The sequence below is a fragment of the Gobius niger genome, assembly GCF_951799975.1.
Source record: "Gobius niger genome assembly, chromosome: 15".
NCBI lineage: Eukaryota > Metazoa > Chordata > Actinopteri > Gobiiformes > Gobiidae > Gobius > Gobius niger.
Window position 1 is genome coordinate 19717775 of NC_136866.1, and position 25214 is coordinate 19742988.

The window sequence follows — 25214 nt, forward strand, 5'->3', positions numbered from 1 at the left end:
GTGCTTCAACATTTTTATTGTCACAAACAAAAGCAGCTTTGCATTTTCACTTTTGCATTTCGGTGTAACTGTCCAACTATCCATCACTTTAAGGCCTGTCCCTGACTGCAGTCAAATCCATGTTGTCCCCTCAAGTGTATTGAATCCATCGTGAAGTTGTTTGTATTAAAGAGGGCGTATTTTGCTTTTTTCAATCACATAGCACCAGTCTATAGCACACTACAATGATGACGAAACCTTCTGCTGGTCTGTAAATGCAGTAAATTAGAATAACTGCCTTGTATAAAATTGCTCTCTCAAACTGGCTGTAGCGAATGTCTTGAAATAGGCCTCTGTCTCTTTAAGAACCTCTGACCCTTTCTGACACGCCCCCTCCACATGCTGTCTGTGGCACCGTTGGGGAGGGGGTTCTGCTGAGGAGCAGTGGTTGGTTACTCGGCTGGTGACGAAAGCTCGGAGGCGTCTCCAGGAGGTGGGGGCGTTCCTAGGAGGACTCAGGCAAACCTATCCCTAAAATGGCTGCCATCAGAGTTTTTACAGATTACTCAAAAATACGTGAATGTGCCAAGGCAACACTTCAGGCATGTTTTTAATGAGGGAATGACATAATAACATGATGTAAAGCTTGAAAAAGTCGATTTTGCATAATACCCCCCCTTTAAGTCATAGGAATATTAGGGGTGTGATGGCACACGCGTGTGTATGGAACCATTTGGAATCCGGTCCACTCGTTACCAAGTTGATACAATCTGAAACGTGTGAGCGGAACAAGCGTTTCACACGGACGCTACTGAGTGACACTCTGTTCCTTGTTTTTTTTTTTTTTTTTGTCTTATTCATCTGTGCTACCTTTTGAGTGTGACCAGTGATGACTAATCCAAAGTATTTAAACACTCAAAATGCAAGCGTGTTATTTTCAATACTCTGTACATTTTTAAACAAACGGTAGCACAGTGGTTAGCTGCTTCACAGCTGGAAGGTCCGGGTTCGATTCCCACCTGGACGGGGCCTCTCTGTGTGGAGTTTGCATGTTCTCCCCGTGCCTGTGTAGGTGTCCTCCGGTTTCCCCTGCCACTAAAACATGTACAATAGGCCAAGATGAATATTGAGTGTGGAGTGAATGTATAGCGCTTTGTGACCATGTCTGTGAAAGGCGATATGCAAATGAAGTTCTTCTTCTTCTTCTTAGTAGCACTCCAAACTATGCATTTAGCAGCTTTAAGACAAAGTCAGTGCTTTAAAGAGGACAATTTGAAACTAACTTGCTGAGAGATCATGTCAGGCGAGACGCTGCAGGTGAAAACATTGATTCTTCAGGCTGAGGTTTTTCCCCAGTTTTCTCGTGTAACATCATAGTTTTAATGTCAGAGCATAAAACAGACTTAACTTAACCTTATTAAGGTTTATTTTAAGAAGTTTTGTCACTAGCGATTCTGAGATTTCCAGGAAGTAACTAAAACATTGTGACGCATCGGCCTATTTCTCATACGTATTAATTCACAAATACTGACATGTTAGGTATCCACGTGTAGCATGAAAGGCTGTGGCCGAGAAGGCGCTGTAATCCAAATATGGTCATTTCCTCTGTGAGAGACAACAAATCTTTACAAATCTTTATGGTCTTGAACATGACAATATTTAAGGGTTTTTTCACTTATAAATGGCTTATTAAAAAACTAAACAAGATCCAAAATCCCTCTGAGCAAATCTTTAGTACTTGCAATACATTTTTCCCCCTCATATTTACATCAGCAATGTTCAGTCAACGTTTGAAATTGATTTAGAATGTTGAAATAGTGAACCACTAAAGTTGGTGGCGTTTGGGAGACGCCTGCAGCCTTCTTTCTCTGTGTGTGTGTGTTTGTGCGTGCGCGTGCGCGTGTGCGTGTGCGTGTGTGTGTGTGTGGAGGTTAGAGTGGGCCCCCGGTGAGATTAACCTCTGCTCCGTGTCAGCGTTTGGCATGCAGGCCCCGCCCACCCAGCTTACAGAGTCCCGCCCACTCCCAGGCTTTGTATCTGCTCCTGCTGCTGCTATTAGAGACATATGTATTTGTCAGAGATGCTGAAAACAGCAGAGATCCAGTCTGTGAGCGAGTGCGGGGCAGAAGCAGCTGCTGAGCATTGGTCAATAAAGCGTTGACCAGTCCATAGATGTAGGTACTGAAGGGCAGAGTGAGGACACACTGTGGAATAGGATGTGCTGCCCCTACTTTAAGCTTTAAGGCAGTGCACGGCAGGTGAAGACAACCATTTTTCACGCCGTGGTCATTTCGATGATTTTTGCTCCACATCTTGGCCAAACTCTCCCTTCTGCGGTGTTTATTGTATGATCTTCTGTCGCACAACAATATGGCCGCACCCCTGGCATGTTTTCCATATTCATTCACAAATATTGACATGTTTCATATCGTATCATAACCGAAAAGACTGTTATCCAAATATGATGGTCCAGTGTCATTTCCTTTGTGCAAGTCGCCAGCTTGAACTTTTCCATTTTTCTCCAAATGAGGAGGAAATGGATGAACATGGTACTTTAGCATTTTTTTGTTGAATAAAATCGTTAGCTATTTATTAATTTTGTTTTTGAATCATAAAACATGTGTTTGAGTGATGTCACATGTGTACAAGGAGTCTGAGGCTCCAAATCGTCCGGACCAAATGTAACACTTTACTAAACCTACGTTACGCAACATTAATCCAAACATGGAATGAGTCTATTTTTGCATTTGCAAAAGCCCTTCTTTGTTTCGGCCACAAACTAAGAGATTCTTTTCAAACCCTGGTGTCAGACAAAGAGATGATTTCTTTCACACTTTTCATCTCTACTGTGAAGGTTATTTCAGTGTATAGGTATCAAATGCTTATGCTTGAGTTCACATCAGGCTGTAAAGAAGCAAATTCCCACATATTCCCGTTAATTCCCACAGAAAATTTCACACGTTGAAAATTCACGGAATTTTGCAACCCTAGCATGGTCGAGTGGTGGTGGTCAGAGGGACCGTCAGCGCACATGTGTGCAGTGGTGCTTCTGTCAGCCTGCCCCGGGGAAAACTGTAGCTACACACCACCACCGTGTGTGAAGTGAATGAAGTACAAATCCCCTAAACTGTGTGAAGCACTTTGGCCAACTCGTGTCATGTGGGAAAGCGCTATGCTAATAAGCTAATAAGCTTCCATTCCATTACCTGTGTAGGTCATTTTAGGCACCAAAGCCTTATTTGTACACGAAAACATAAAATGATAGACAACTTGATAGACACCTGCAGCGTCTGAAATGGTTTATCGCAGTAGTATCACCTTTTTTCATCCCACACAACCTAACTTCCAAACTTCTGAACGCTCCTCCAGGCCTGCCACCATCACTGCTGTTTATTTGTGTCCGCTTCCAGGCCGTTACTCTCCCTCCCCTCCGAGGCCCGATAGAATAGTCTTGTGTTTTTGCCCCGGGCCTTTGCGGTTATCGGCTGAAGCCTAGCCTTGTCGCTGGGCCCTGAATGCACCACTTATTAAGCCGCGGGCCGTGCGTTTTATCACCCGTCACCTCAGCTTCATTTCCACCCCCACTTCTGATAAATGTGGCCCAATGATGTAGTGCTTCCTTTCCTAAGCCCCAGATCAAATATTTAGCCACAGACGTAATTATCTTTCTCTTTTTTGGGGGGAACGCCGTTGATTTGCATTAGGCTTTTAAGTGTTCTGCGGGGGAAGGGCCAGGTTGTAGGGTCACGGGCATGGCCGCTAATGACGACGTGTCGAGCTGGCGTCGCAATAAGGGCAACTCTGTTGGTGGTTTGGCTTCCCCCAGTGCTGCCCCTGGCCAGCTTTGTCCACTTAGCATTTCCTGTGCGTGAAATGGGCGCAGGTATCATACCTATATTTGCACAGTCAAATAACGGAACTCGAAGGTTTACTTGATAGTGCGGTTTATGCATCATTTGGCCCACACGGCTTTGTTGACCAGTCATCACATACGGGGTTGTTGGTCTAGTGATTTTGGAAAAGTTTGATGCAGGAGTGGAACTCGTGACGCAGAGGTGGCCTGTGCATACCCTGTACGAATAAAAGGCTGGTCGTTTTCCCTCCTCCTTCGTGATTGTTGGTGTAAAAAACAATGGCTGGATCTGGTCTGCAGCGGTTTCCTGATGACACGTGTTGGCCGCTCCGTCCGCACTGCCCTGTCTGTCCTCAGCCCTCCCTCCTCACCGCCGCTTCACGTATCCCACAATCCCCCTGCGCGTCGGCCATAGAAATATATACAGCGTCGGCCCTCACGTTACACACTTCCTGTATCGAGTGATGCCGCTGTCATGGCCGCCACGAGAGAAAAAAGCTCCTATTTCTGGCCAGATCAGGATGTGGAGATGTTAGAGGCAGCATCGATCTGCGGAGGCTTCCTCCTCCTCCTCCTCCTCCTCCTCCTCACAGACAGGCAGACACACACCCACCTCCCCTCCACACAGCAGCAGCAGTAGCAGCAGCAGCAGCAGTGTGACAGGGACACATTTGTTACATATGAACCATACACACAATCAAGGCTAACACGCTTTGGAAGCTATATGTTTGATTTCAAATGTAAAGCTTTTGTGTGTAGCTTATTTCCTTGTAGCAGACTAAAACCTTTCTTTCTATGAGAATATTGTAAAAGAAAGAAAGCAGTACAAGAAACATTACTATATGCTTCCATGTCTCAAAGTTGTAAAGGTGTGCATATAAATTCAAGCCTGTGAATGGAGATGGGAGATGGGATTGTGACCTGAACCCTGTGATGATCCGTTTATGCTGTTTAATGCAGTATATGCTCAAATACAGGCACTTTTCCTCTATTGGTTCATCCCATTGTGAGTTACAGGTGGACTGAATCACTGTACAGTGTGAATGTTCAGAAGGAGCTGATGGCTTTAGTTGGGGAAATATAAAGATACAAATTGTGATTGAAGTTCTAAGAAAAGTGTAATACTAACAGACTCTTTCGCCCAATGCTACATGGGAATGATTGAGATAAGGTAAGATCAAATGTATTAGTCCTAGAGGGGATCAATCCAGACCGTTTTTCATGATATTTGTAGCACCACAGCATATTCTATGTTAGAGCTATGGACACATGCTATGGCCTGTTTGAAAGGGGAGACTCTAAGCTCTCAGTAATTGAAAACCGTTTAATTCTACGTGCCTCGGTTCCTGAGAAATCTTAAGCTAAACAGAGGCTAGAAACGTCTAGAAACTAAGATATCGTGTGTTTTATGAAACATGCGCCATTTGAGCCTTTTAGATTTGGGTAAAGCCAAACTGGAGAAAATGTGCTGGGTTTAGGTGGGGGTTAGTATGAACCAAACAGAAAAATGTATCAGATACATTAAATTTAGACATTGGTTTCCATTTTACAACCATAGAGGATTTGGGGAAAGGAACTCAAACAGGAGTTGTTTTTAAGTAGTTGTATCATCATAAACAGATCGGTGAGATCTCGCTGTAGAATTCCCGTCCCATTAAAAAAGGCAGTTAACTAGCTGCAAATCTCAACATTGACCACTGAAAAGTCAATGTTTTAAAAATGGAGACATGTGCTTTGTGTTTTCCATGGATCATTCCCCCTGCTGCCAGAGGAGGGCGCTTCAAGCAACACACGATCCCTAAAAGAGCAGCTCATTTACATTACACAATGTGACACATGTGCTCAAGAGCCTACAGCAGCTTTACAAGGCTCGATTAGGCATTAACCTGCATGTCCACTCAAAATAAATTACAATCCCCGTCTATATTTCCTGCGGGCCTTTCTGACGCTCCTGTGCTCACGCCGGCTGCCATTTTCACATGTTGTTCTCATCAGTGTTAATCGTATCTCCCAGTTTAAATAGGTTGTATGTCGAGCTGTGCGCGTTTCAGCAGGCAAGTGGAGCTATTTTAGTATGTCTTCTGTTTTTAAGACGATAAACAAACTCATTTTTTGCGAGATCATCAGTGTGAGAGCTTCTTGTAAGGCGAGGCGAAATATCATTTAGACTTATCAATATGAAGGTTTTGCTGTAGATCATTGTCATAAACGTGAGGATACTAGCGTGGTCCGTCAAAGCATGGTAAAAAGTGAGACTGCAGGTGCAATGGAACAGCATGATGGCTACAGAGAGTTTTTGGAACTTCCGGTCATTTTTCCTGGATGAGGAAGATGGATGGCTAAGGTGATTTACTGCTTTAAGATGTGGATGTTCAGAGAGCAGTTCACCTTGAAAGCATCTGAAAAGCGTGGAATACTGCAGTTTCTTCTCTTTGCAATCGACATTAAGGATGAAAACACAGATCATTTCTTGAATCTCTCAGACATCTCGTCAGACATTGAAATGTTTTCATTGAAAACCTACTGAACATTCTGTCTTCTGTCTTCATGCTTTTATCGGGGCGACGGTGTGGTGGAGAGTAGAGCAGGTCGCCTTGTGATCAGTGGATCGGTGGTTCGAATCCTGCAGGTGCACACTGTCATTGTGTCTTGCCTCCTGCCTTGCCTCCTGTGTCTGCTGGTGTGTGCATGAGAGCATAAATGGGTGAGTGGTTCCTTGATGTAAAGCGCTTTGAGCACCTAAGGCAGGTAGAAAGGTGCTATATAAATGTGACCATTTACCATGATGTAAAACAAACAAAAATAAAATAAAGATTTGAAAGTAATAATTAGGCAATAGAATATCATTATCAGCCATATTTATCAGTTGATTTCCTTGTGCTCGCATACTTTTCATTTTTACTGTGACATAACAAACGCATAGTACTTTTGGGACTCTTTGGGAGTGACAGGACAGTGCATGTTAATGAACATGCATGTAAACACGCTACACCGGATTGTAGCCATAGGCTAATTTCCATTCGTCGTCCCCCATGCACACTCTCAAACACACTCTCATTCATCATGGCCTATTGTACATGTTTTTAGTGGTTTCCTCTGGAGTACCCAGAGGAAACCTACACAGACACGGGGAGAACATGCAAACTCCACAGAAAGGCCCCGTCCAGGTGGGAATTGAAGCTGGAACCTTCTAGTTGTGAAGCACAAGCGCTAACCACTGCTCCACCATGCCGCCCATTTTTGCATAGTTTTTGAATAAGCTTGTTATTGGGATCCTGTTGGTATCAGTGGATAATGTTCCCTAATGTCTGACTATGTTGTATCAGTTATTTCCGGACACCTTTGAGGCTGATAGTGGGGAGCGTTTGTCTGTCCTTGGAAGTATGGAGGAGTGGCTCCAGTAGCCAAAAACAAAATAACATTTCACTCCTTTGCATTTGGTCTTTTTAATATTTTTCTAACACAAAGGATTGTTTCATCCTGGTGTGTGAGATGTGTCCAGGCATAAGCATAAGACATTCCAATAATTTGCAAACTCTTAACACATTTGAGTAAGCCTTTCTATTGATTTTTAACGTCGTAATAAATATCGGCAAATATCGGATATGGGCCACAGCAGCGAGGCAAATATCGGATATCGATATCGGCAGAAAATTTTCATATCGGTCCATCCCTAATAGTTTTACACTTTACACATTTTATTTAACTTTGAACAAACCCTACATATAAACATCTCTTAAATGAATTCTGCTGTAACAAAATAAGCTTTGGCTTTAAGTTGTGCAATGTTTTATGAGCAGGAAATGCAGAAAATGACAGAAAGTCAATAAGGAATTGCATTTCCTAAAACTAAAGAGCTAGAGTTCGGAGGAGGGCTGATGGAAGAGTGTGGCCTTGTCTCGAACTCAAAAGGCTGTAAAGAAAACTGTTCAACGATACCAATATGGGGAAAAATGACCGTTTTGATGCTGTTGGTCCAGGGACAGCATTAAAGGTCCTATATCATGCAAAATCGACTTTTTGGAGCTTTTTGCCATGTTGTTTTGCTATTTCCTTATCAAAAACACCCCCAGAGTGGTTTGTGGCTTCATTCATGCAGTTCTCAGCAATCCTCCTGAATCCTGCTCTCTGAGTAGCTGCTGTTGTGACACACTGACGTTTTTTACGTCATTGTGTCAAACAGGAAGAGCACAACTTCTGTAATGTAATGCCTTACAGCCTGATTTTAGTTTATAAAACATCTTTTAAAAAAAATTCTTCTTCAAAAAAAAAAAGGAAGCGCTTCCAGGTCAGGGCTGAAAACAAACGCACCCCTGAGCATCTGAACAGATGTCATGTTTGCACTGAAGGATGTGAAGATGGAGCTCTTTCTAAACTATTCCGGACACGCCTGTTCTTTATTCTTACCTAACGATAATGTCGCGGAGAAAAGCACGTTTGGCTACGGGAGGTGTAGGACTTTTTTCAACCTTCCTAAAGAAGAGGACACTCGCCACAATTCGGAATTTCTTTCCGGGATTCAGCGACAATCACCAAAATAGTGTTTTTCTGTGTTTTTCTGTTTCTCTGATGGATGTTTGGTGAATCTTCTCAAAGTAGATTAACTTTTATAACAGGCCTGTGTGTTAGCATGTGTGTTAGCGTGTGTGTTAGCATGTGTGTTAGCGTGTGTGTTAGCGTGTGTGTTAGCGTGTGTGTTAGCTTGTGTGTTAGCGTGTGTGTTAGCGTGTGTGTTAGCTTGTGTGTTAGCGTGTGTGTTAGCGTGTGTGTTAGCGTGTGTGTTAGCGTGTGTGTTAGCTTGTGTGTTTGCCATTTATGAAGCTGTGTTGCAGATGTCAACTCCTTATAACTGTATTGTGAAGTAACTTCACTTATTGCTGTGATATTTATATTTATTTTACTGCTAATAATGCATGGGCAGATCCGCTCGGAGAGAGGGGGCGGAGTTAACTGAATCGAAGCGTCTTGTCTCCCGGGTTTGGAAAATACCCCCAGAAAATACTTATATTTCTCACAAAAAATAGTGCTCCATAGCGGAAGTGGTACAACATATCATATAAATGCCTATACTTTACTTGGGATGGCTAAAATACAGTAGAATGATACAGATCCTTTAAAGGAAATGACTTGGATGTTACAGCTCAAATAAATTATTTTTTACTTTTTATTTGTCACAATTTCTCACAATTTTCCCCAAATGATTCTCCATTTTTCACCCATTCTTGACATTGGATTTAAACCTGATATTGTAAATTTGCAGATCTTCCACATTATTGTGTTCTAGACGACACATATTTTATCATAGATATCGGAAAAAGTATCGTTCAGATACCGTAAACCAAGTATCACTCAAGTACCGGTATCATATTTATTTTTACAGTACCCAGCCCTAATGAGGGATTCATATCGGAGCCGATAACACGAGATGTTTATCTTCTCTTATCCGCTCACATCCAGGACAAATAAGAAAAGTTTGCTCATATTAAGATACGTTTTTGCTGTGCATGGAGATAGGATGTGTGTTATACTGTAATAATCGCAGACTTTATGATTTGCGACGTAAATGATCTCATTTGTCAGTCCAGCTCCTCCTCTCCCTCCTTCACACATACTGTACAGCTTAACCTTGAGTCCTATGGCTTCAGTTCCCTCATAATTCATGAAACATAATTGAGTTTTTTCCAGTATCTTGTGTGGAGTACTATACGGCACAAACGCCTCAGTCTTTCACTGGTGCACAAAAGTCTCTGATTGAACGCCGTAGCGAGATACATCTTGAGTTCAGCGAGTTCCTTTCTCGCTGCTCAGTATCTGTTTAGTACCTTTTGTATGAAAATACCTATAGCTCGCCTACTGCTGTTCTGTGTTGTATCCATACTGGGAGGCTGCTCTGACTTCAAAACAGAAGTTCATGTCCTCCTCGTGCCCCATCCCACAGCTATTTATAGCAGCACGGTGTGTTGTCATTTTTTTCTTTCTAAAACCCATGCACTCCATGGCCTTACGTGTGGGAAGAATAGATTAAAATATTGTTGGATGTTGTTAAAGTCAATACAGAAGGTACAAGCAAAGGTCAGGGTAGGAGGTTTCTGCTGGTGTTTGTTTCACTTATGTGGGTGCACCCGACTAGGGCTTTTCCCCCCAATACCTGGACGATACCGAGTGCCACACGTGTAGAAAGTTCATCAGGAAAGCACAATGTGCTGATTGATTTTGCCATGGTTCTTACTTCTTTATCTGCTCTTGTAAAGTCATCAAAGAGATGATTATTGTGCCCGTAGTGCTGGGCACCGCTACATTTTACAATGTCCAAAACCAGTCCTTAAACAAAACTAGAGGTCGGCCGATAAATGGGTATTTTACCATTTTGGCCATCGGCCACCATAATTCCGATAGTCACCTCGTTCCGCCCCGCACACTTGCTTCAACAAGTCAACACTGTTTCTCTGTAGAAACTGATTTTCTCTTGACATCTGCAGCAGGGTTGCCAGGTCCATGGTTAAACTGTGGCATAGTGTGTCTTTTTAAGCCTTGCTGTGGGTGAAAAAGCCTTGTTTTTTTTTTTGCCATGCTGTTTTCAATTGCCCAATGTAATATGGCTTATTTATTCATAAAAAACACTTTTTGTAATGACCAAACCTCAAAACCAAAGGCTCTAAGGCTTTGTTAGGGAGCGAGGGAGAAAGGGCTGGTTTCTCATCATTGCAGGAGCACAAATGAGTAAAACACATTGAAAATTCCAGCCGCGCCATATGTTGACAGATTTCTGGGTGGGTTTGGCTGCCGAGACCTGGCAACCCTGGTTTGCAATCTTATGTAAACTAATATGAGAGAGGAAGCGGGCACTATTCATAGTGGCTACCGGAATAAGGTGAATAAGGCCGATATGTTTACTCCCACTGCCCTGACAAGTGTTACATTTTTAGGGGGAAATAAAAGACTTTGTTCAAACACTTGAGGACAGGCTAGTCGTATCATTTTGGCCACAGTCCACATGTGTTTCTTGTGCTTCTTCTAGGACCTTCACTGACAGTGACTAAAACTGGAGACAGTAAACAAGGATAGAGCTGAATCCGAACCTACGGATATTTTCACGTTTTTTCAGACAAACGTGGTAGCAGTTAGCTGCTAGCAACAGCATTCTTTTTGGATTAAGTTGAGAGTGAGACATAGTATTAAGTGTCTATGCCACAGCCATTGTTTTTCTCATGTTTTTCTCATTATGGTAAGCTACTGTTAGCATAAAGTAGGGCTGGATGATATGGCAAAAAAGATTTTTTTCTCTCATATTGATCGATTCCCATTTTTTCCTTATAAAATAAAATCTACAGCTACATGTAAAATAAATACATGATGCTGACTCATGAACTTAGACTTACCTTTTATTCAAACCAAAACGAATGCTTTCCTCCAGTTTCATTTTACCTCCATAAATTCCCCATTGTCTCAGTTTCTGCCAAAGAAGTGTAAACCTGACGATTATAAAGTGCCATCACATGTTTCAAAAAAGGATTAAGCCATTTCATGGCACGCCATGGTTTTGCTTGTTTCCAATGATGGAGTATTTATAATTCCTGCAAAATATACATTCCATTGTGGAACATGAGCTTTACCAGTGGGGCTTTCGGTCAATCCAAAAAAAAGTCTGCATCAGCCTTAGAAAAACCCACATCAGTCGACCTCTAAACCAGTGGTTCCAAAACTTTTTTGGCAGGGACCCCAAAAATAGACATGTAAATAACTCGGGACACCGTTGTATAAAGTTATTGCCTCTTACGCTACTTTAGGGAAGAAAAACATTTGAAAATCAAGTTAATGTGTATTTAAACTGTGTTTTACTTAAAACAGTAGCATTTTTTCTTTATTTCATCCTGAAATCATCTGGGGACCCCCACCCAGGCCTTGCGACCCCCCCGAGGGGTCCCGACCCCTAAACAATGACATGGTTTTTGATGTGCCTCAACAATACTTTTTTTTAAATGTTTTTTTTCGTTTTATCAGCGACTGAACAGCAGCTGCATTTTCCTCCCAGATACAAAACTAATTCTCTATCATTTGACAAGATCCGTCACAACTAAGAAAAATCTTTCCCAACCAAAAGGTTTTGGCTCAGAGGCCCCCGAACCGGTCTGCGTCAAGAGCCCTGATCAAAGACTCATTAAGCTAATCTGCACATAATTATTCAATTACACTGATTTGTGATTGTCATGTTGTTTTACTCATTGAAAATCACTGACTCACATAATTATTTGATTGAAGGTCACATGGTTAAGTGTCAATTAGACAATTTACAATGAAAGTATTCTTGTTTTCTTCTTTTTAACACTTTTAACAAAAAAATCCAAATTGCTTGTACGAGACGAGACAAGTTTATTTGTTCTATAAAAGTGCATATTATTTGGACTAGACTTTTTATTTCATATCAAACTAAACGTGAAGACTTGCTCTCCTTTGTGTGCTGACAAAGTAAGTCCTGAATGGTGAGTGAAGGTCAGCGCCGGTGCCTATAGGAATCATTTGGGCGGTTTTGTGGATGTGTAGATAAACCCGATGATGCCTGGAGATCCCATTTGACACGCTCCCCTGGCCGACTCATAGGAAGTGTGCCTGGAGCAGATAAACTGTAGAAGAGAGATAACAGTGGTGTGGGCAGGTGCTGCTAACCACATTACTGTGCTACAACCGCCATCTTGGAGCGGTCCGCCTGTGTTTCTTAGGCGAACCTCATTTCCATATACATCTGCAACACGTCGTAATGAAATGCTTCCTTCAGTATGAAAAGGCAATTGAAATGGAATATGAGTGGTCAGCAATTACATTTTCTCAAAGGGGCCAAACGAATATGAATATATGAATACATATATGACTGTGTCCATCTTTGTTTATAGAAGCACTCCGGAATAAACTGTGAGAGTTATTTCAGTCCCGATCAAAAGCTGAAGACTGGCTGAAAGGTGGCAAAGATTCTCATTTTGCATTGTTGGATCTTAACAAGGTTTCAAGTTGAACAATATGCAACAAGTAGAAATGGGAGTGGGATAAAATTTGGGGAAGCACCGTTCCAATACTGGTATCGGATATCGGAGCCAATACTGGAAAAAATACAATATTGGATATCCAGATATCCAATTCTGAACCGATACCTGTTTTGGCTCTCACCGTGTAAAAACACAACTTTCACCCAGTAAACTGAAGTGAATATAGACATGCTGTATGTCATTTGGCTAGCAACAGTATGCTGCTAATGCTAACGTCAGCTAATCAAGGCTGGGACAGAAACTATGATTTGATCACCCAATCAAATTAAAAAATAACCACTGCTGGAGCGGCCAAGTGTTTTGTAGTTAATGACATGTTTATGATGTGACACATTTTTAATGCACACGTTGTAATGATCAGATCATTTTCTGTGTTTATATTAAAAAAATCCAAAGTCCAGTGATCCTTGTGTAAGGTTTTCCCAATAGTTTATTCATAGTTTATTAACATAATATATAATATAATAGTTTATTCATAGGTATAATTGTGTAATATTTCGCAAGAAAAGATCAGATTTATTGATCTCACTCTGGAGAAAAGAGGAACATTTTCTTCTTTTACTCACAGCAGGATATCGGATATTGGCAGATACTCAAACCACCAGTATTGGCATCGATATTGGAAGCGAAAAAGCTGGCGTCCATCCCCAAAGGTTCTCTATGAGGAGAAGAGTTACTTACACAGGGTGTGCGCTAGGGCTGAACGATATATCTTTATCTTTATATATATATATATATATATATATATGTATATATATATATATATATATATCTCATATCGATATCGAGATATGAATATATTAATATCGAAAAAGCAATGATATAAACGATATATACACTCACGTGTAAGATGTAAACATCTGGAGCGCAGGCGGAGTGAGAAAGCTGGTGCAAGCGTCGTCATCTTTGACACAGATTTAGCCACTTTTCATTTCTCCGGTGACATTTTTTGTAAACAGGGCGAGCAACAAATGTGTGACCCTCCAGGATTTTACTGAAGTCACCATGAAAGTTTTCTTTTTTGTACTGTGATGTTTTTATTTTTCTGAAAAAAATAATAATGCTGTGTTTTCATCAAACCCGTAGTTATATCGTATCGAATCGATATCGAGATATCTGGCATGAATATCGAGATATGAAATTTTGTCCATATCGTTCAGCCCTAGAAACAGTCTTTCATTTGATTTTGTGAATACAAGGCCTTAAAAAGTCTTACGTTTGAAGTTTGAAGCTTGTGGTTTTAAGACAAGCTCCTGTAATGAATCATTAAAAAGAATGAATTTGTGTGCTGTGTTTTGTGTAACAAGCCGGGGTCAGACGGCCTGGAGGGCAGCGTCTGGAAACGGCTGTTTTTTACTTCATGGGTAACAAGTGAATTTCTCCATTGTGAGATCAATAAAGGATTATCTTATCTTAACTAACTTGTGCTTTTTGCAGTTGTCACTCAGTCAGAAGATCAGATTCAGAAGCATGGCGCAAACTATTTTACATAACTGGTCTTTTGGTGTGTGTTAAATTGTTTATATCCAGGTCTTAAAAGTGTGCAGAACCCTGTTTCAGATCTTAATAATGGCCTACATTTATCACACTAAAACGGTCGTGTTGTTGGGGTATTCAGTTTGACGGGCTGCTCCCTGGATAACCCTGAATATACCACAGATAAGTCACGTTTCCAATCAAATTCTCACATTCCTTTCACTTAATAATAAAATCTAGCTTCATTTACTAACAACAATGAATGCAGCTAAGTACCTGCAGAACAGTCTTGCATTTCACTCTCATTTTTGTTTTAATCGTTCCTTTGTCTGTGAGGAAAGTGCACTCTACTCCGCTATAGAATCCAGCCCATGCATGTGAAATATGTCTGACCTTGTCTTGTCTCACATCTCTCTCTCTCTGTCATTTCTATTCAAACTTTCCCACATTTAACTCCCGCTCTCCTCCGCACATGCTTAACCTCACGTGTAAATGCACTGTGTGTGTTTTACACATATTTGCTGGGTATTATGGAGAACATATGCAGATTGAAAAGGCTTCTATAGGCGCCGCAGGGAAGGCAGTAATCAGCGGTACAGAGATGAACGTGTGCTTTTGACTAATCTATATTCGGTCACAGTCGCACACCAGACGCCGTCAATTACAAGAATAGGCCATAATTAACATTTAGCATGCGTCTTTCAGTTGGTTATTTTACTTTGGATATATTCCATGTACTAAAGTACATCTCTGACATGTTACAGCCGTATGAACCACCTCGGGCCCTGAGATCCTCTGGGAGGGGTCTCCTGGTGGTTCCCAGAGTCAGGACTAAACACGGTGAGGCTGCGTTTCAGTTTCACGCAGCAAAAGTGTGGAACAGCCTCAGTGAGGACATGAGACAGGCGTCAACCCTGACTATGTTTAAGTGCAGGCTGAAAGGACACCTTTTTTACTGCCGCCTATTGCAATTGATTGTATTTTAACGAATTTTAATATATACAATATACATATTTATTTTATAATGTATTTTTAATTAATTTTTAATGTAATTTTATTGTGTTTTAATGAGAGACAAAAACATGTCAAAAAGGCATTATTATTATTATTATTATTATTATTATTATTATTATTATTATTATTATTATTATTATTATTATTATTATTATTATTATTATTATTATTATTATTATTAATTGAGACATTACACTGTTGCTCTCCAGTGTGTGCTGTCACTCAGGGCCACATGATTGAACTATTGTCCTGTTACGACTTAGAGGGAAGTTTAAGACCCCAGAGTGGAGTCCTGACTCTAGACGGGGGAACCTATTGTACATGATTTTAGTAGTAGGCTCTGGTGTGCGTCTTGTCCTGGTGCCACTATTTGAACCCCCCCACATTAACCCGTCCCGTCTGTGTCCTCAGAGTAAGCTGGTGATGGAGGGCTTCCGCAGCCTGAAGGAAGGTGAGCCGCTGGAGTTCTCCTATAAGAAGTCCTCTAAGGGCCTGGAGTCTCTGAGGGTGACGGGGCCGGGCGGAGGGCCCTGCTCCGGCAGCGAGAGGAGGCCCAAAGGCAAGACCCCCCCGCACAAGCGCAAACCAAAGGGAGACCGGTGAGCTTACACACCTTTTTTTGTTTTTAATCTTCATCGTTTCTCTTTAAGGTTGTCAAGTCTTTGAGCTGCTGCTCAAACTCGTTTCTAGCTCTCACAGATTCTCCCACACAGCCCCATTGTTCAGCTGTTGATTATATGCAGGCTTTAGTTGGAGCTCAGACTGAGACAGAGTTATACAGAGAGTCCACATTCACCACCCGTAATATAATCTTGAGTCTTGTCTAGCTTTTGAATAAATAATTTTCAAGTGAAAATACATTTTTTAATCAGTAAAAATTTCAAATTTTGCCTTGTATTTGGATTCAGAACTGAGTACGGTTACGATTTTCAATACCAGCAATTAAACAATACTTGGTTTTCGATACCTGAACAGTAATGTTTGCAGATGAACCTGATATTGCACATTTGCAGAATGTCAACAAATGTGTGGAAAATGGGGAATAGTTTGTGTGAAACTAGGGGGAAATTATTTAAAATTCTTTTAAATAAAGAAAACATTGTTTAAAAAAAAGGGACAAAATAGGGTAAAATGGAGAGTAAATTGGGTAAAAATGGGGGTAATAGGGAAAATATTAGTAATAAAAAATGAGCAAAAATCAAGGGAATAAAATTGGTAAAACAAGAAGAAAATTGGGCAAAAATTTGTATTTCTCCCGTCTTTAGCCACTGCTGTCTCCCACAAAGGAAATGACCATATTTGGTCTACTGTGGCAGTACATGTGGATACAATGTTTGTCAATATGTGTGAATGAATAAGCGTGGGAACCCGTTTTTTGCACCGCAGTCTTAAATAAGTATTGTAAAGGGTATTTTAGTCTTATACTCACATTGACATTAAAACTAAAATGTTAAGGGAGAAAGCATTGACCACTGTGTGAAAAATCGATGTTTTCACCTGCACATATTGCCTTTTCTGCTGAGAAGGCCCTTTTCTGCGGTTTCCATTTTGTATTTATGACCACAGAATGTAGTCGAACATACAGAAGAGTAAGCATGTGAAGGCAAAGGTAAATGAGACTGCGGAGACGACCAGGCTACGATGTACTCTTCGGAAAAGGTGAACAGCCGTACGTTTTTGTGTCAGGAGCACGGCCAGTCGACGGGAGCCGCTGCATTCAGCCATTGTCGCAGGAAACCTATATAAATGCACACATCTCCACGAGGTGAGCTCTCTCCATTCACCACATGCTTGTTGCTATGGTTATGGTGCGCGCTAATATGGAATTCAATGGGGGCACTTTGACCCGCCGGTGCCGCTGTTTTGAATCAATTTGCAGCTCTGAGGTGAGAGGCGGCGGAGGGCGGCGAGGCTCCGGGCGCATATATGCATGTCAATACCTGCTCCGGGCGCTCATTGTTTTGGGCGCTCCTCGGTCCAGGAGGCTGGGCTGAGGCTTCAGACGGCCTCGCGTACGTGCACCATTCAGACAGGAACAAGGAGAAAAGCGCTAATTTCCCCATTATAAAGTGTTCGGAGCGTTAAGGCGAGACGCTGCAGGCGAATAGGACAAAATACATCCACATTTAGAGATATCAATTTGAAACTTTTGCTGTAGATTCCTGAAACTAATACTGTACGAGGAATGTGTGTGTTGTTGTTTTTTATGTTGGCATTAAAAAAAAAAAAGTTTTATGTTTTGAAATGGCTAAAATTGCCTGTATTTTTAGCAACTAATTATGAATAATGGATATAGCTGAGTTAAATTGATGGCTTTGTTGATATATTAGTTACAAAGATTGATAAATATTTGTACATCTGTAAAAATTCTAATTTCTTTTCAAAGCTCAATAAATCAGGCAGATAAGATATTGGTAAATTCCTCTGTGGAAACCTTTAAAATATGATTATGTACATGACAGTTAGGTGTCTTTATTTTCAATTGGCCAAGATCTGGACCGCGAAACAATCAGGTCTGGCCCACTGGTAAATAATAAATAAATTCAAATAGACTCATCCCGATGCACGCAGCATTAGCAGGTATATTGTATCTCACTTATCAACCAAACCATCAATTGAAATCTGCCTCTATACATTATTCACAGTTGGTTGCAGCAGCTTCACTATGGAGGCTCTGCCCCTGCTGAAAACATGATTATTACTTTAGTCTTTAATGTAGGAGCTAAAGCACGTGCTTTTAATAAACCTCCGCATGAACAGCAAATGGGTGTTCTCCATTGTAGCACTCTCTACGGTGAGACGCTGCAGTGAAAACAGTTGATTTGTGGCTAGTTTTCTCCCATAACATCTTACTTAATGCAGTAACTACATCATTGCATCGCAAAACCCGGCTCCCACGAGTATTCATTCACAAAGGAAATGACCGAGAAGACGCTGTAATCCAAATATGGTCGTTTCCTTTGAGGGAGACGGCAGCTGCTAAAGACGGGATCAATATTCACAGGGCGCATGTGCAGACAGTATTTGGTCATATTTATACAAGTTGTGTTCAGCCAAAGTTTCAAATCGATATATCCAAATTACTTTGTTTCCCCTGTTCACCTACAGCGTTTCACAAAAAAACGTTTATTTTAAAGCGTCAACACAAAAAAAAGTTTCCCATTTCATTCCTCGCAGTCCGATTGGCACCATAGACTTTGCCTTCCACTTGGCACATCCCACTGGCATGAGCCGCACGCCTGCAGGTGTGAGACTGGAGGAAAGCCTATCCGCCGGAGCAGCCTTATTGTTTTACCTGGCTGAATAATTGACAGCAGTTTGGGTAATTGAGCCGCTCTCAGGTCAACCGTCTGCACACGCACCAGCTTTGTCGACTCCGTTAATATCGTTAAGGAACGGGACGGGGAGTAAACACACATGGCGATCTGCGATGGCACTGACCTGTTTTGGAGAGAGTGGGAAAAGATTTGACATTGTCTACACATCCGGGACCAGCAATGACATAAGAACTGCTGAAAAACTGACATGGCCGAAAATGTATATTGTGATTAGGGGTGTGACTATACTGACTATCAATACGACACTGATACTTTTGATTCTGATATTGTTATTTTTGGTGATGTCATGCATATTAATGAGGTAGTAGTGCTCTGTTTTTACATAAAGAGACCAATCAGATGGAAGAATTCAGTCAGTCAGTCAGGACAGTAGAGGGCAGCACTACAATTGTAAACACTGTCACACAGACATATGACTTTAAATTATAGTTTATTTGATTGATTGATTGATTGATATGTGGTTGATTGATACCTTTTGAAACTGGAGGTTTCTTGTTTATTTGAAGTTAAATAAGTGCCATTAACAGACCGATGTCCCATTTTTAGTGTATAAGTCAGGAAAAGCAATGTATGAATCATATGTAGTGTGTTAAATCAAAGGGTAACATTATGTTTCTCTAAAAATCATGATGGATCACAGGTTTTCGTTCAAGTATCGCAGTATTGCCATGTATCATATTGATATAATTGGTACCAGACAAAATATGGGGCAAATGACTGAAGCTCAAAAGAAGCCATTTCAAAAACATATCGAGCATTTGTGAATCGTGACACATGATTTTTGTGGTTTTCAAAGCGTCCCCATGCACCCCCTCCTCACTGCTGTCTCTGCCATGGCAACATTGTAAATAAGGATTTGTTCATTATGTTTTGCCTGATCACATACAGGAAATGAAAATAAACTAAAATAACTCAGAGCACGCGGTGACGCAGAAGGAGAGGTCGAGGTTCATGAGCTCATGTGGAGACGCCGCAGATGAACGGGATAGGAGCTTGTACCCACGTGCACGGTGCTTTCCTTCATGTACATTCAAGATGCAAAGCCCGAGACTTTCCTCGCAAAGATGATCGACTCAAACAATAGAGAGGCTTAAAGTCTCCACAGTCATGTAGATGTAGATGTTGCTGTATAGCTGAGCGTAGTGTGAGCATGTCACCATTGCGTCTACAGTGGTTTTGCACTTTGGGGCGGTGTCCAAACCGTGTCAAAATAATGACATGCATTTCCGAACATGTTTGTTCTATTTGTCAGCAGGTTTTATCACTCACTTCGACACTGGTTCTTTTGTTGTGTTTCAATTGTAAGCACTCAAACTGTGAGGTCAACTTAATCATGACAAGTTGTGCAAAATAGAAGTGTGTTTCTCGTCCGGCAAACCTGGTCCATAGGTTTTCTTGGCCAGAGAAAAGGAATGGTGTCATCAGCCGCCTTGTATAGGGCAGGAGTCAGGCACATGTGAGCGCTCAGCTCGAGGCTGCTGCCCTGACCTCTGCTGGTCACAGAGCGTCAAGACGCTCCAGTGTGTGTTAGCGCTAAATCCACACGCATGCAGCCGGTGTAACAAGGCACAGTACCAAACAACCTCTATTATACCTCCTTTTCTTTTATAATACCTCCTTTCTCTGTATCCAGCTGAATGAATAATGCAAGGAAATATAAATAAAAGGAAATGCATCAACATTGAATGACATAAAATATAAAAAGAAATAGAAATAAGTGAGGGTTTTGCAGCCATTCCTAAAGTCCAGAGCACCGTGGCCCCCGTCATGATGCAGCAAAGAACCTGTCCCATTTACATCTTGAAATGACTTCTAAACAAATAACAACTGTAAGCTCCAGACTGAAGTAGTAAATTATTTATTTTCATATATATATAAATATATTTGTCATTGTACTTGTTTAATAAGCGAGCTTTGGGGCCCCAGACCCGGCTTTGAAACCCCAGCTGCAGCGTTATGTCAGATATTACACGGGCAATTAGTGCACGATGTGGAAGGGCATAACATACTGCATTATTGACCGAGTGCGGGTTTCTCCTGCAGCTCCACTATTGGCAGAAGATCAATCAATATTTCAGTTTGTTTGGTTTATTAGAGAAAGGAAAAGGCTGATGAATGATGCGCAATATATGACTTATTTCTCACAGGGTCTCCACAGGCATTCAAATTAAGGCTTTAAGTGTCATAAAAATGCAAGCGCAAAAATAAAAATGTCTTAAAAAATGACAACATCCCTCAACTATTTTTTTACTTTGAGTTTAGCAAAAATACTAAGAGGATAAAATTAACACATTTCATTGCTGAGTTGTTTTGGCAGATTTACACTTGTGTTTATTAATACAAAGTTAATTTTAAATTTAATGTATTGTTTGCAAGTATCAAGTATCGCAGTACTTTCGGTAACGCTATATTAAGGTGTGCTCATTAAGTATTAATACGGTACTAATAAGCATTAATAATATGCTTGTAAAGCATTTACACACTTCTTATTATACTTTTATCTGTTAACATACTAATTCAACCTGAAAAGACTCACAGAGACAGAACAGGCATTAGAACGGTTTATTGAACATATGAATCATTATTGGGGCTCAGACCCCGGCGGAAGATCGCTTGAACGATATGAGCTGCTGGCATTGAACGCTAGCCAGTATCTTCCCCGGAGCCTGGACACTGGTGGTGGTAGAAGGAGACCTGGGGCGGCCTGTCGATGAGCAGAGGAGAGCCAGGCGGAGAAAGGGGTGGAGGAGGGTCGTAGCACGGCTGGGAAACTGTGAGTGATTGACCAGGGGGCTTAAGAAGGAGAGCCTGTGCGACGAGTGGCTGGAGCGGAGACGAACGCCGCGTTGATTGGTTGCCGTGTAGGTGCAGCTTGAGCTGGGTCTGTGGTTGGATAATTGAAGAGCTGCCGGTGATGAGGAGATGAATGAATGCAGCTGGTATGTCTTCCAGGTTGAATTTGCGCATAAGCTTCATTAGGCCATTAATAATACGCTTATTCATAGCCAACCCTGAAATGATTACTTATGCTTATTAATCCTTAATGAGCACACCTTAATATAAAGCGATCTCATACTTTCAATATCGGAGGCATTTTCACCATACACAGTAACAGTTACAGCACATTTTTGTGTTAATGCCCTTTTCAGTCTTAAAGCTGCACTAAGCTCTGCCTCTCACTCCCCTGCACGCTGCTCTGATCATAGATTCAATGAGATACTGAAATCTCATTAATATTGTGTGCAACACACATTTATCAGGATAATAAATAAGATGAAACACAGACTTATATTTGCTAAACTGAAACTTTCATGTAAGTTTATTCTTTTTGTTCTGTGTTTAGAACATAATACTTCCATTTAGAACTAGGTTTACAGTGCAGAGCTTTTTTTCCCCCACAACCCTTGAACGCCTCAGCCTCCGGTCCCTGCTGTAATCATGAGGAGGAGAAAGAGCTGACAGCTCCCTGTAGATATTGGATTGTTAAACAAAGGGACATTTCATGAGGATTTCAGGTCGGTCAGATGTTTGTCAGTTCACGATCCTTTTCTAAACTTCTGTGATGATGCTAAACTCTGTATTCGTCGCTAATTGCGGTGGCATCTGCTGCTTCAAACATCTGCGATCTCTGCCTTTGTTTGTGTTTACATGGGGGCAGGCCAAAGTTTACAGTCCTAATGCAGGTTGTTGAAGTGATGCTGATACAGAGATTATTGCACGTAGTTTTGCATAGTGGTTATTGCACATGTTACTTCGCAGTAGTGTTGTACAGTCTGTGCTCCTTCAGCCCAGGACGGAGCTGGCCCTGCTGACCAGCTTGTTCAGTCTGTTGTTGTCCCGCTCTGTGCTGCCCAGCACATGGCAGCGTTGTGGAGAGCAGAGGCTACCACAGAGTCATAACAAGTCCTGAGCCGAGGATCATACCCTCAGTATCATGATACGTATCAGATCATTCCAGCCCTAATATTTGATGTACTCATTTTGAGTAGCTTTAGCTTCAACCTTATACTTACTTTTAATGACGACCGGTTTTTCCTCATAAAATAAAATAAAGTTCTAAAAAGGCTTTTGCCACAGATTATACAAACAATGCACTGCGTGTCACATGATCTGCTCTTGTGCTTTTGAGTTCCTCAGGGTTTCCACAGGGCATTAAAAAGCAGGTCATTAAATGAATTTTGTCAAAATCAAGGCCTTAAATGTCATTAAAAAGCATTGTTTTTATCTGGCATTAAATCTAAATTAATTGGAAAAATATGGCATTGTCAACATTTTTACTGTTCATCGAAAAGACCTTAATCTTTGGCTGGAATCTTTGACCACATGTTTTTGCTCTAAAGTTGACACATTTTATTCCAATTCTCTTTCCTCTGTTTGATGAAATGTTTGCAAATCTTAAGAAATGAAATACACACAGATTCTTCTTTGTTTGTGGCATTCAAATATAAGAATGCCAATAGAATGCATTCAATTTGACTTATATTTGACGTATTCTGTAACGAAATAAAATGTATTCTCTTATAAAAGTATTCTCCCCAATACTGCCTGACTGTAGCTTCCCTGGGACGTCTCCAGCTCGTCTCCATGGAGATGTCCACTAAAGCCAAATACAAGATTTAAGCAGGTTACGTCCTCATCCACATCCATTATTTTATTACTCACTGCAGAAATCCACTTTTCTGTGTCAAGAGAATATCAAAATGAGAACACAATTCAATTTCTCTGCTAAGTAAGAGTGCATTATTTTAGCTGTTTTACAGGACTTAAAGTTCTTTCTAAACAGTTTCACGCGATCGCACCAGATTTGACTGTGATTAACTGATGTTTCGGAAAGGAAGAAAAGTATTACATCAGCCCTGTTTTATAATTGTGCATTCACGATCCAAACTCTTGCACTGTTTGTAAAAGTTGAACTACATGTCTATTCTCGACATCGGCGTGCTGTAAAGTCGTGAGGAGCTGCGTTCGGAAACGAGGAGAGATAAAAAAGTGATTAGTTCTCAGAAAAGCTTTACAGCCGGTCAAGGAACTGCCTGTCACCGCCGCGTTACCCGCTCATAACTCATCCAAGACCCTTTGTATTTCCTACGCTCCGGTGTTTCATCATGTATTTCTCGTGCCAAAATGAAGGCCTGAAATATCACCCCGGCTGCCTGTGCCACCGGCGGCGTTCCTCCCGCCCTCTCCTCGCCCCTTCTCCCCTGCTAGTCAAATGAAATAATAACTGAAGGGCTTTGGCCAGTCCCTGCGTTCCACACACGTCATCACGGCCGATGTCGCACTGACATCTAGTGGCCGATCAGGGTTAAGGCAATTGGTGAGCTGAAAACAGGACAGCTTTAGTGGGTAATAAAATTCAGTAAAGTAGATATAGCATAGATAACAGGACTGAGACAGACTTTGTTGATCCACAATGTTGTCACAGTAGCTCAAATAGTAATCTAAAGTTAAGCCCTATTCTGATGGGATTAGTTTTACCTTGGGGCCACATGTGATGTGTAATAATAGGGATCGTCTGTGATGGTAATCCCGTGCCATGTCGGCCATGTCGGTAATGTGTAAAGACCAGATTTTGCTGAACTCCAAGGTCCTGTATCGTAATCCAATGTGAATAAGTGTCCCTGTGATTTGGACAGAAATGAGCGATTCATGATTAGGCGTCTTTTGTTTCCTGTGGCAGTTTGAACACCCTCACATTGGTTCATGTAGGGTGACCACCTCAAATAGTAGTGAACGTCTACCTCAAGACACCACTACTACTAAAAAAGAACATGTTTATTGAGTCGACTTTGATTTAACATTTCATTTTACAGCTCTCACTTTGCGGAAAAAATATTGGGATATCTATCGTATGTCGATATTCAATCCAAATATATCGAGATATGACTTTTGGTCCATATCACCCAACCCTACATTGGCATCATATCCAGGAGATTTCATCAAAATCTCAGGCTTCGGTGTCCTGTGCGAATGTGCTACATAAAAAGCAGACATAGGGGTATTTTATTTAGATATGGGGTCCCTACATAATGCTTATCCAGTGCGAATAGGGCTTTAGAAACAGACAACGGAGATATATTCATTACTTATGTTTATACTTATATACACATTTACTAGTATGACATATTAGTATAGGAAGATATACAGAGAAAGAGCTCTACAGTCCGGTGGAGTGGGTGAGCAGGATTGTCCACTGTATCTCACTGTCACAAATGTCTCCAGCTGACAGCCGATCACCTTGGTATTTGTCAGTTTGTCAATCCAGGAGATGCCCCAAACAGACCACAGCGAAGAACAGAGCGCAGGCCACCACAGACACGGAGGGACACTCTCTGTGCGTCACATGTTGGCACTATAAAATTATTTGTCCTATATGTATGCCTATAATTATTGTACATGTATCACTCTAAACCATTGAATGAAGCTATGTTCGATGTAAAAGCGGCAAATTGCACATTGTTAAAAATCTTCTTCTCAGGGCACCGCCCGCTCACTGTTTCTAGTATTAGCCAAGCT

The 25214-nt window shown here is 41.3% G+C and overlaps 1 protein-coding gene across 1 annotated transcript in view; it reads left to right on the forward strand.

Moving 5' to 3' along the window:
- lin28b (lin-28 homolog B (C. elegans)) overlaps positions 1-25214 on the forward strand; it is a gene marked incomplete at its 5' end in the record, with an annotated part of 41108 nt that overhangs the window by 12016 nt on the left and 3878 nt on the right. The window contains one exon of the mRNA XM_079572479.1: positions 15772-15959. Within this exon, the coding sequence (XP_079428605.1) occupies positions 15772-15959 (188 nt within the window). The remainder of the gene's footprint in view (positions 1-15771; positions 15960-25214) is intronic.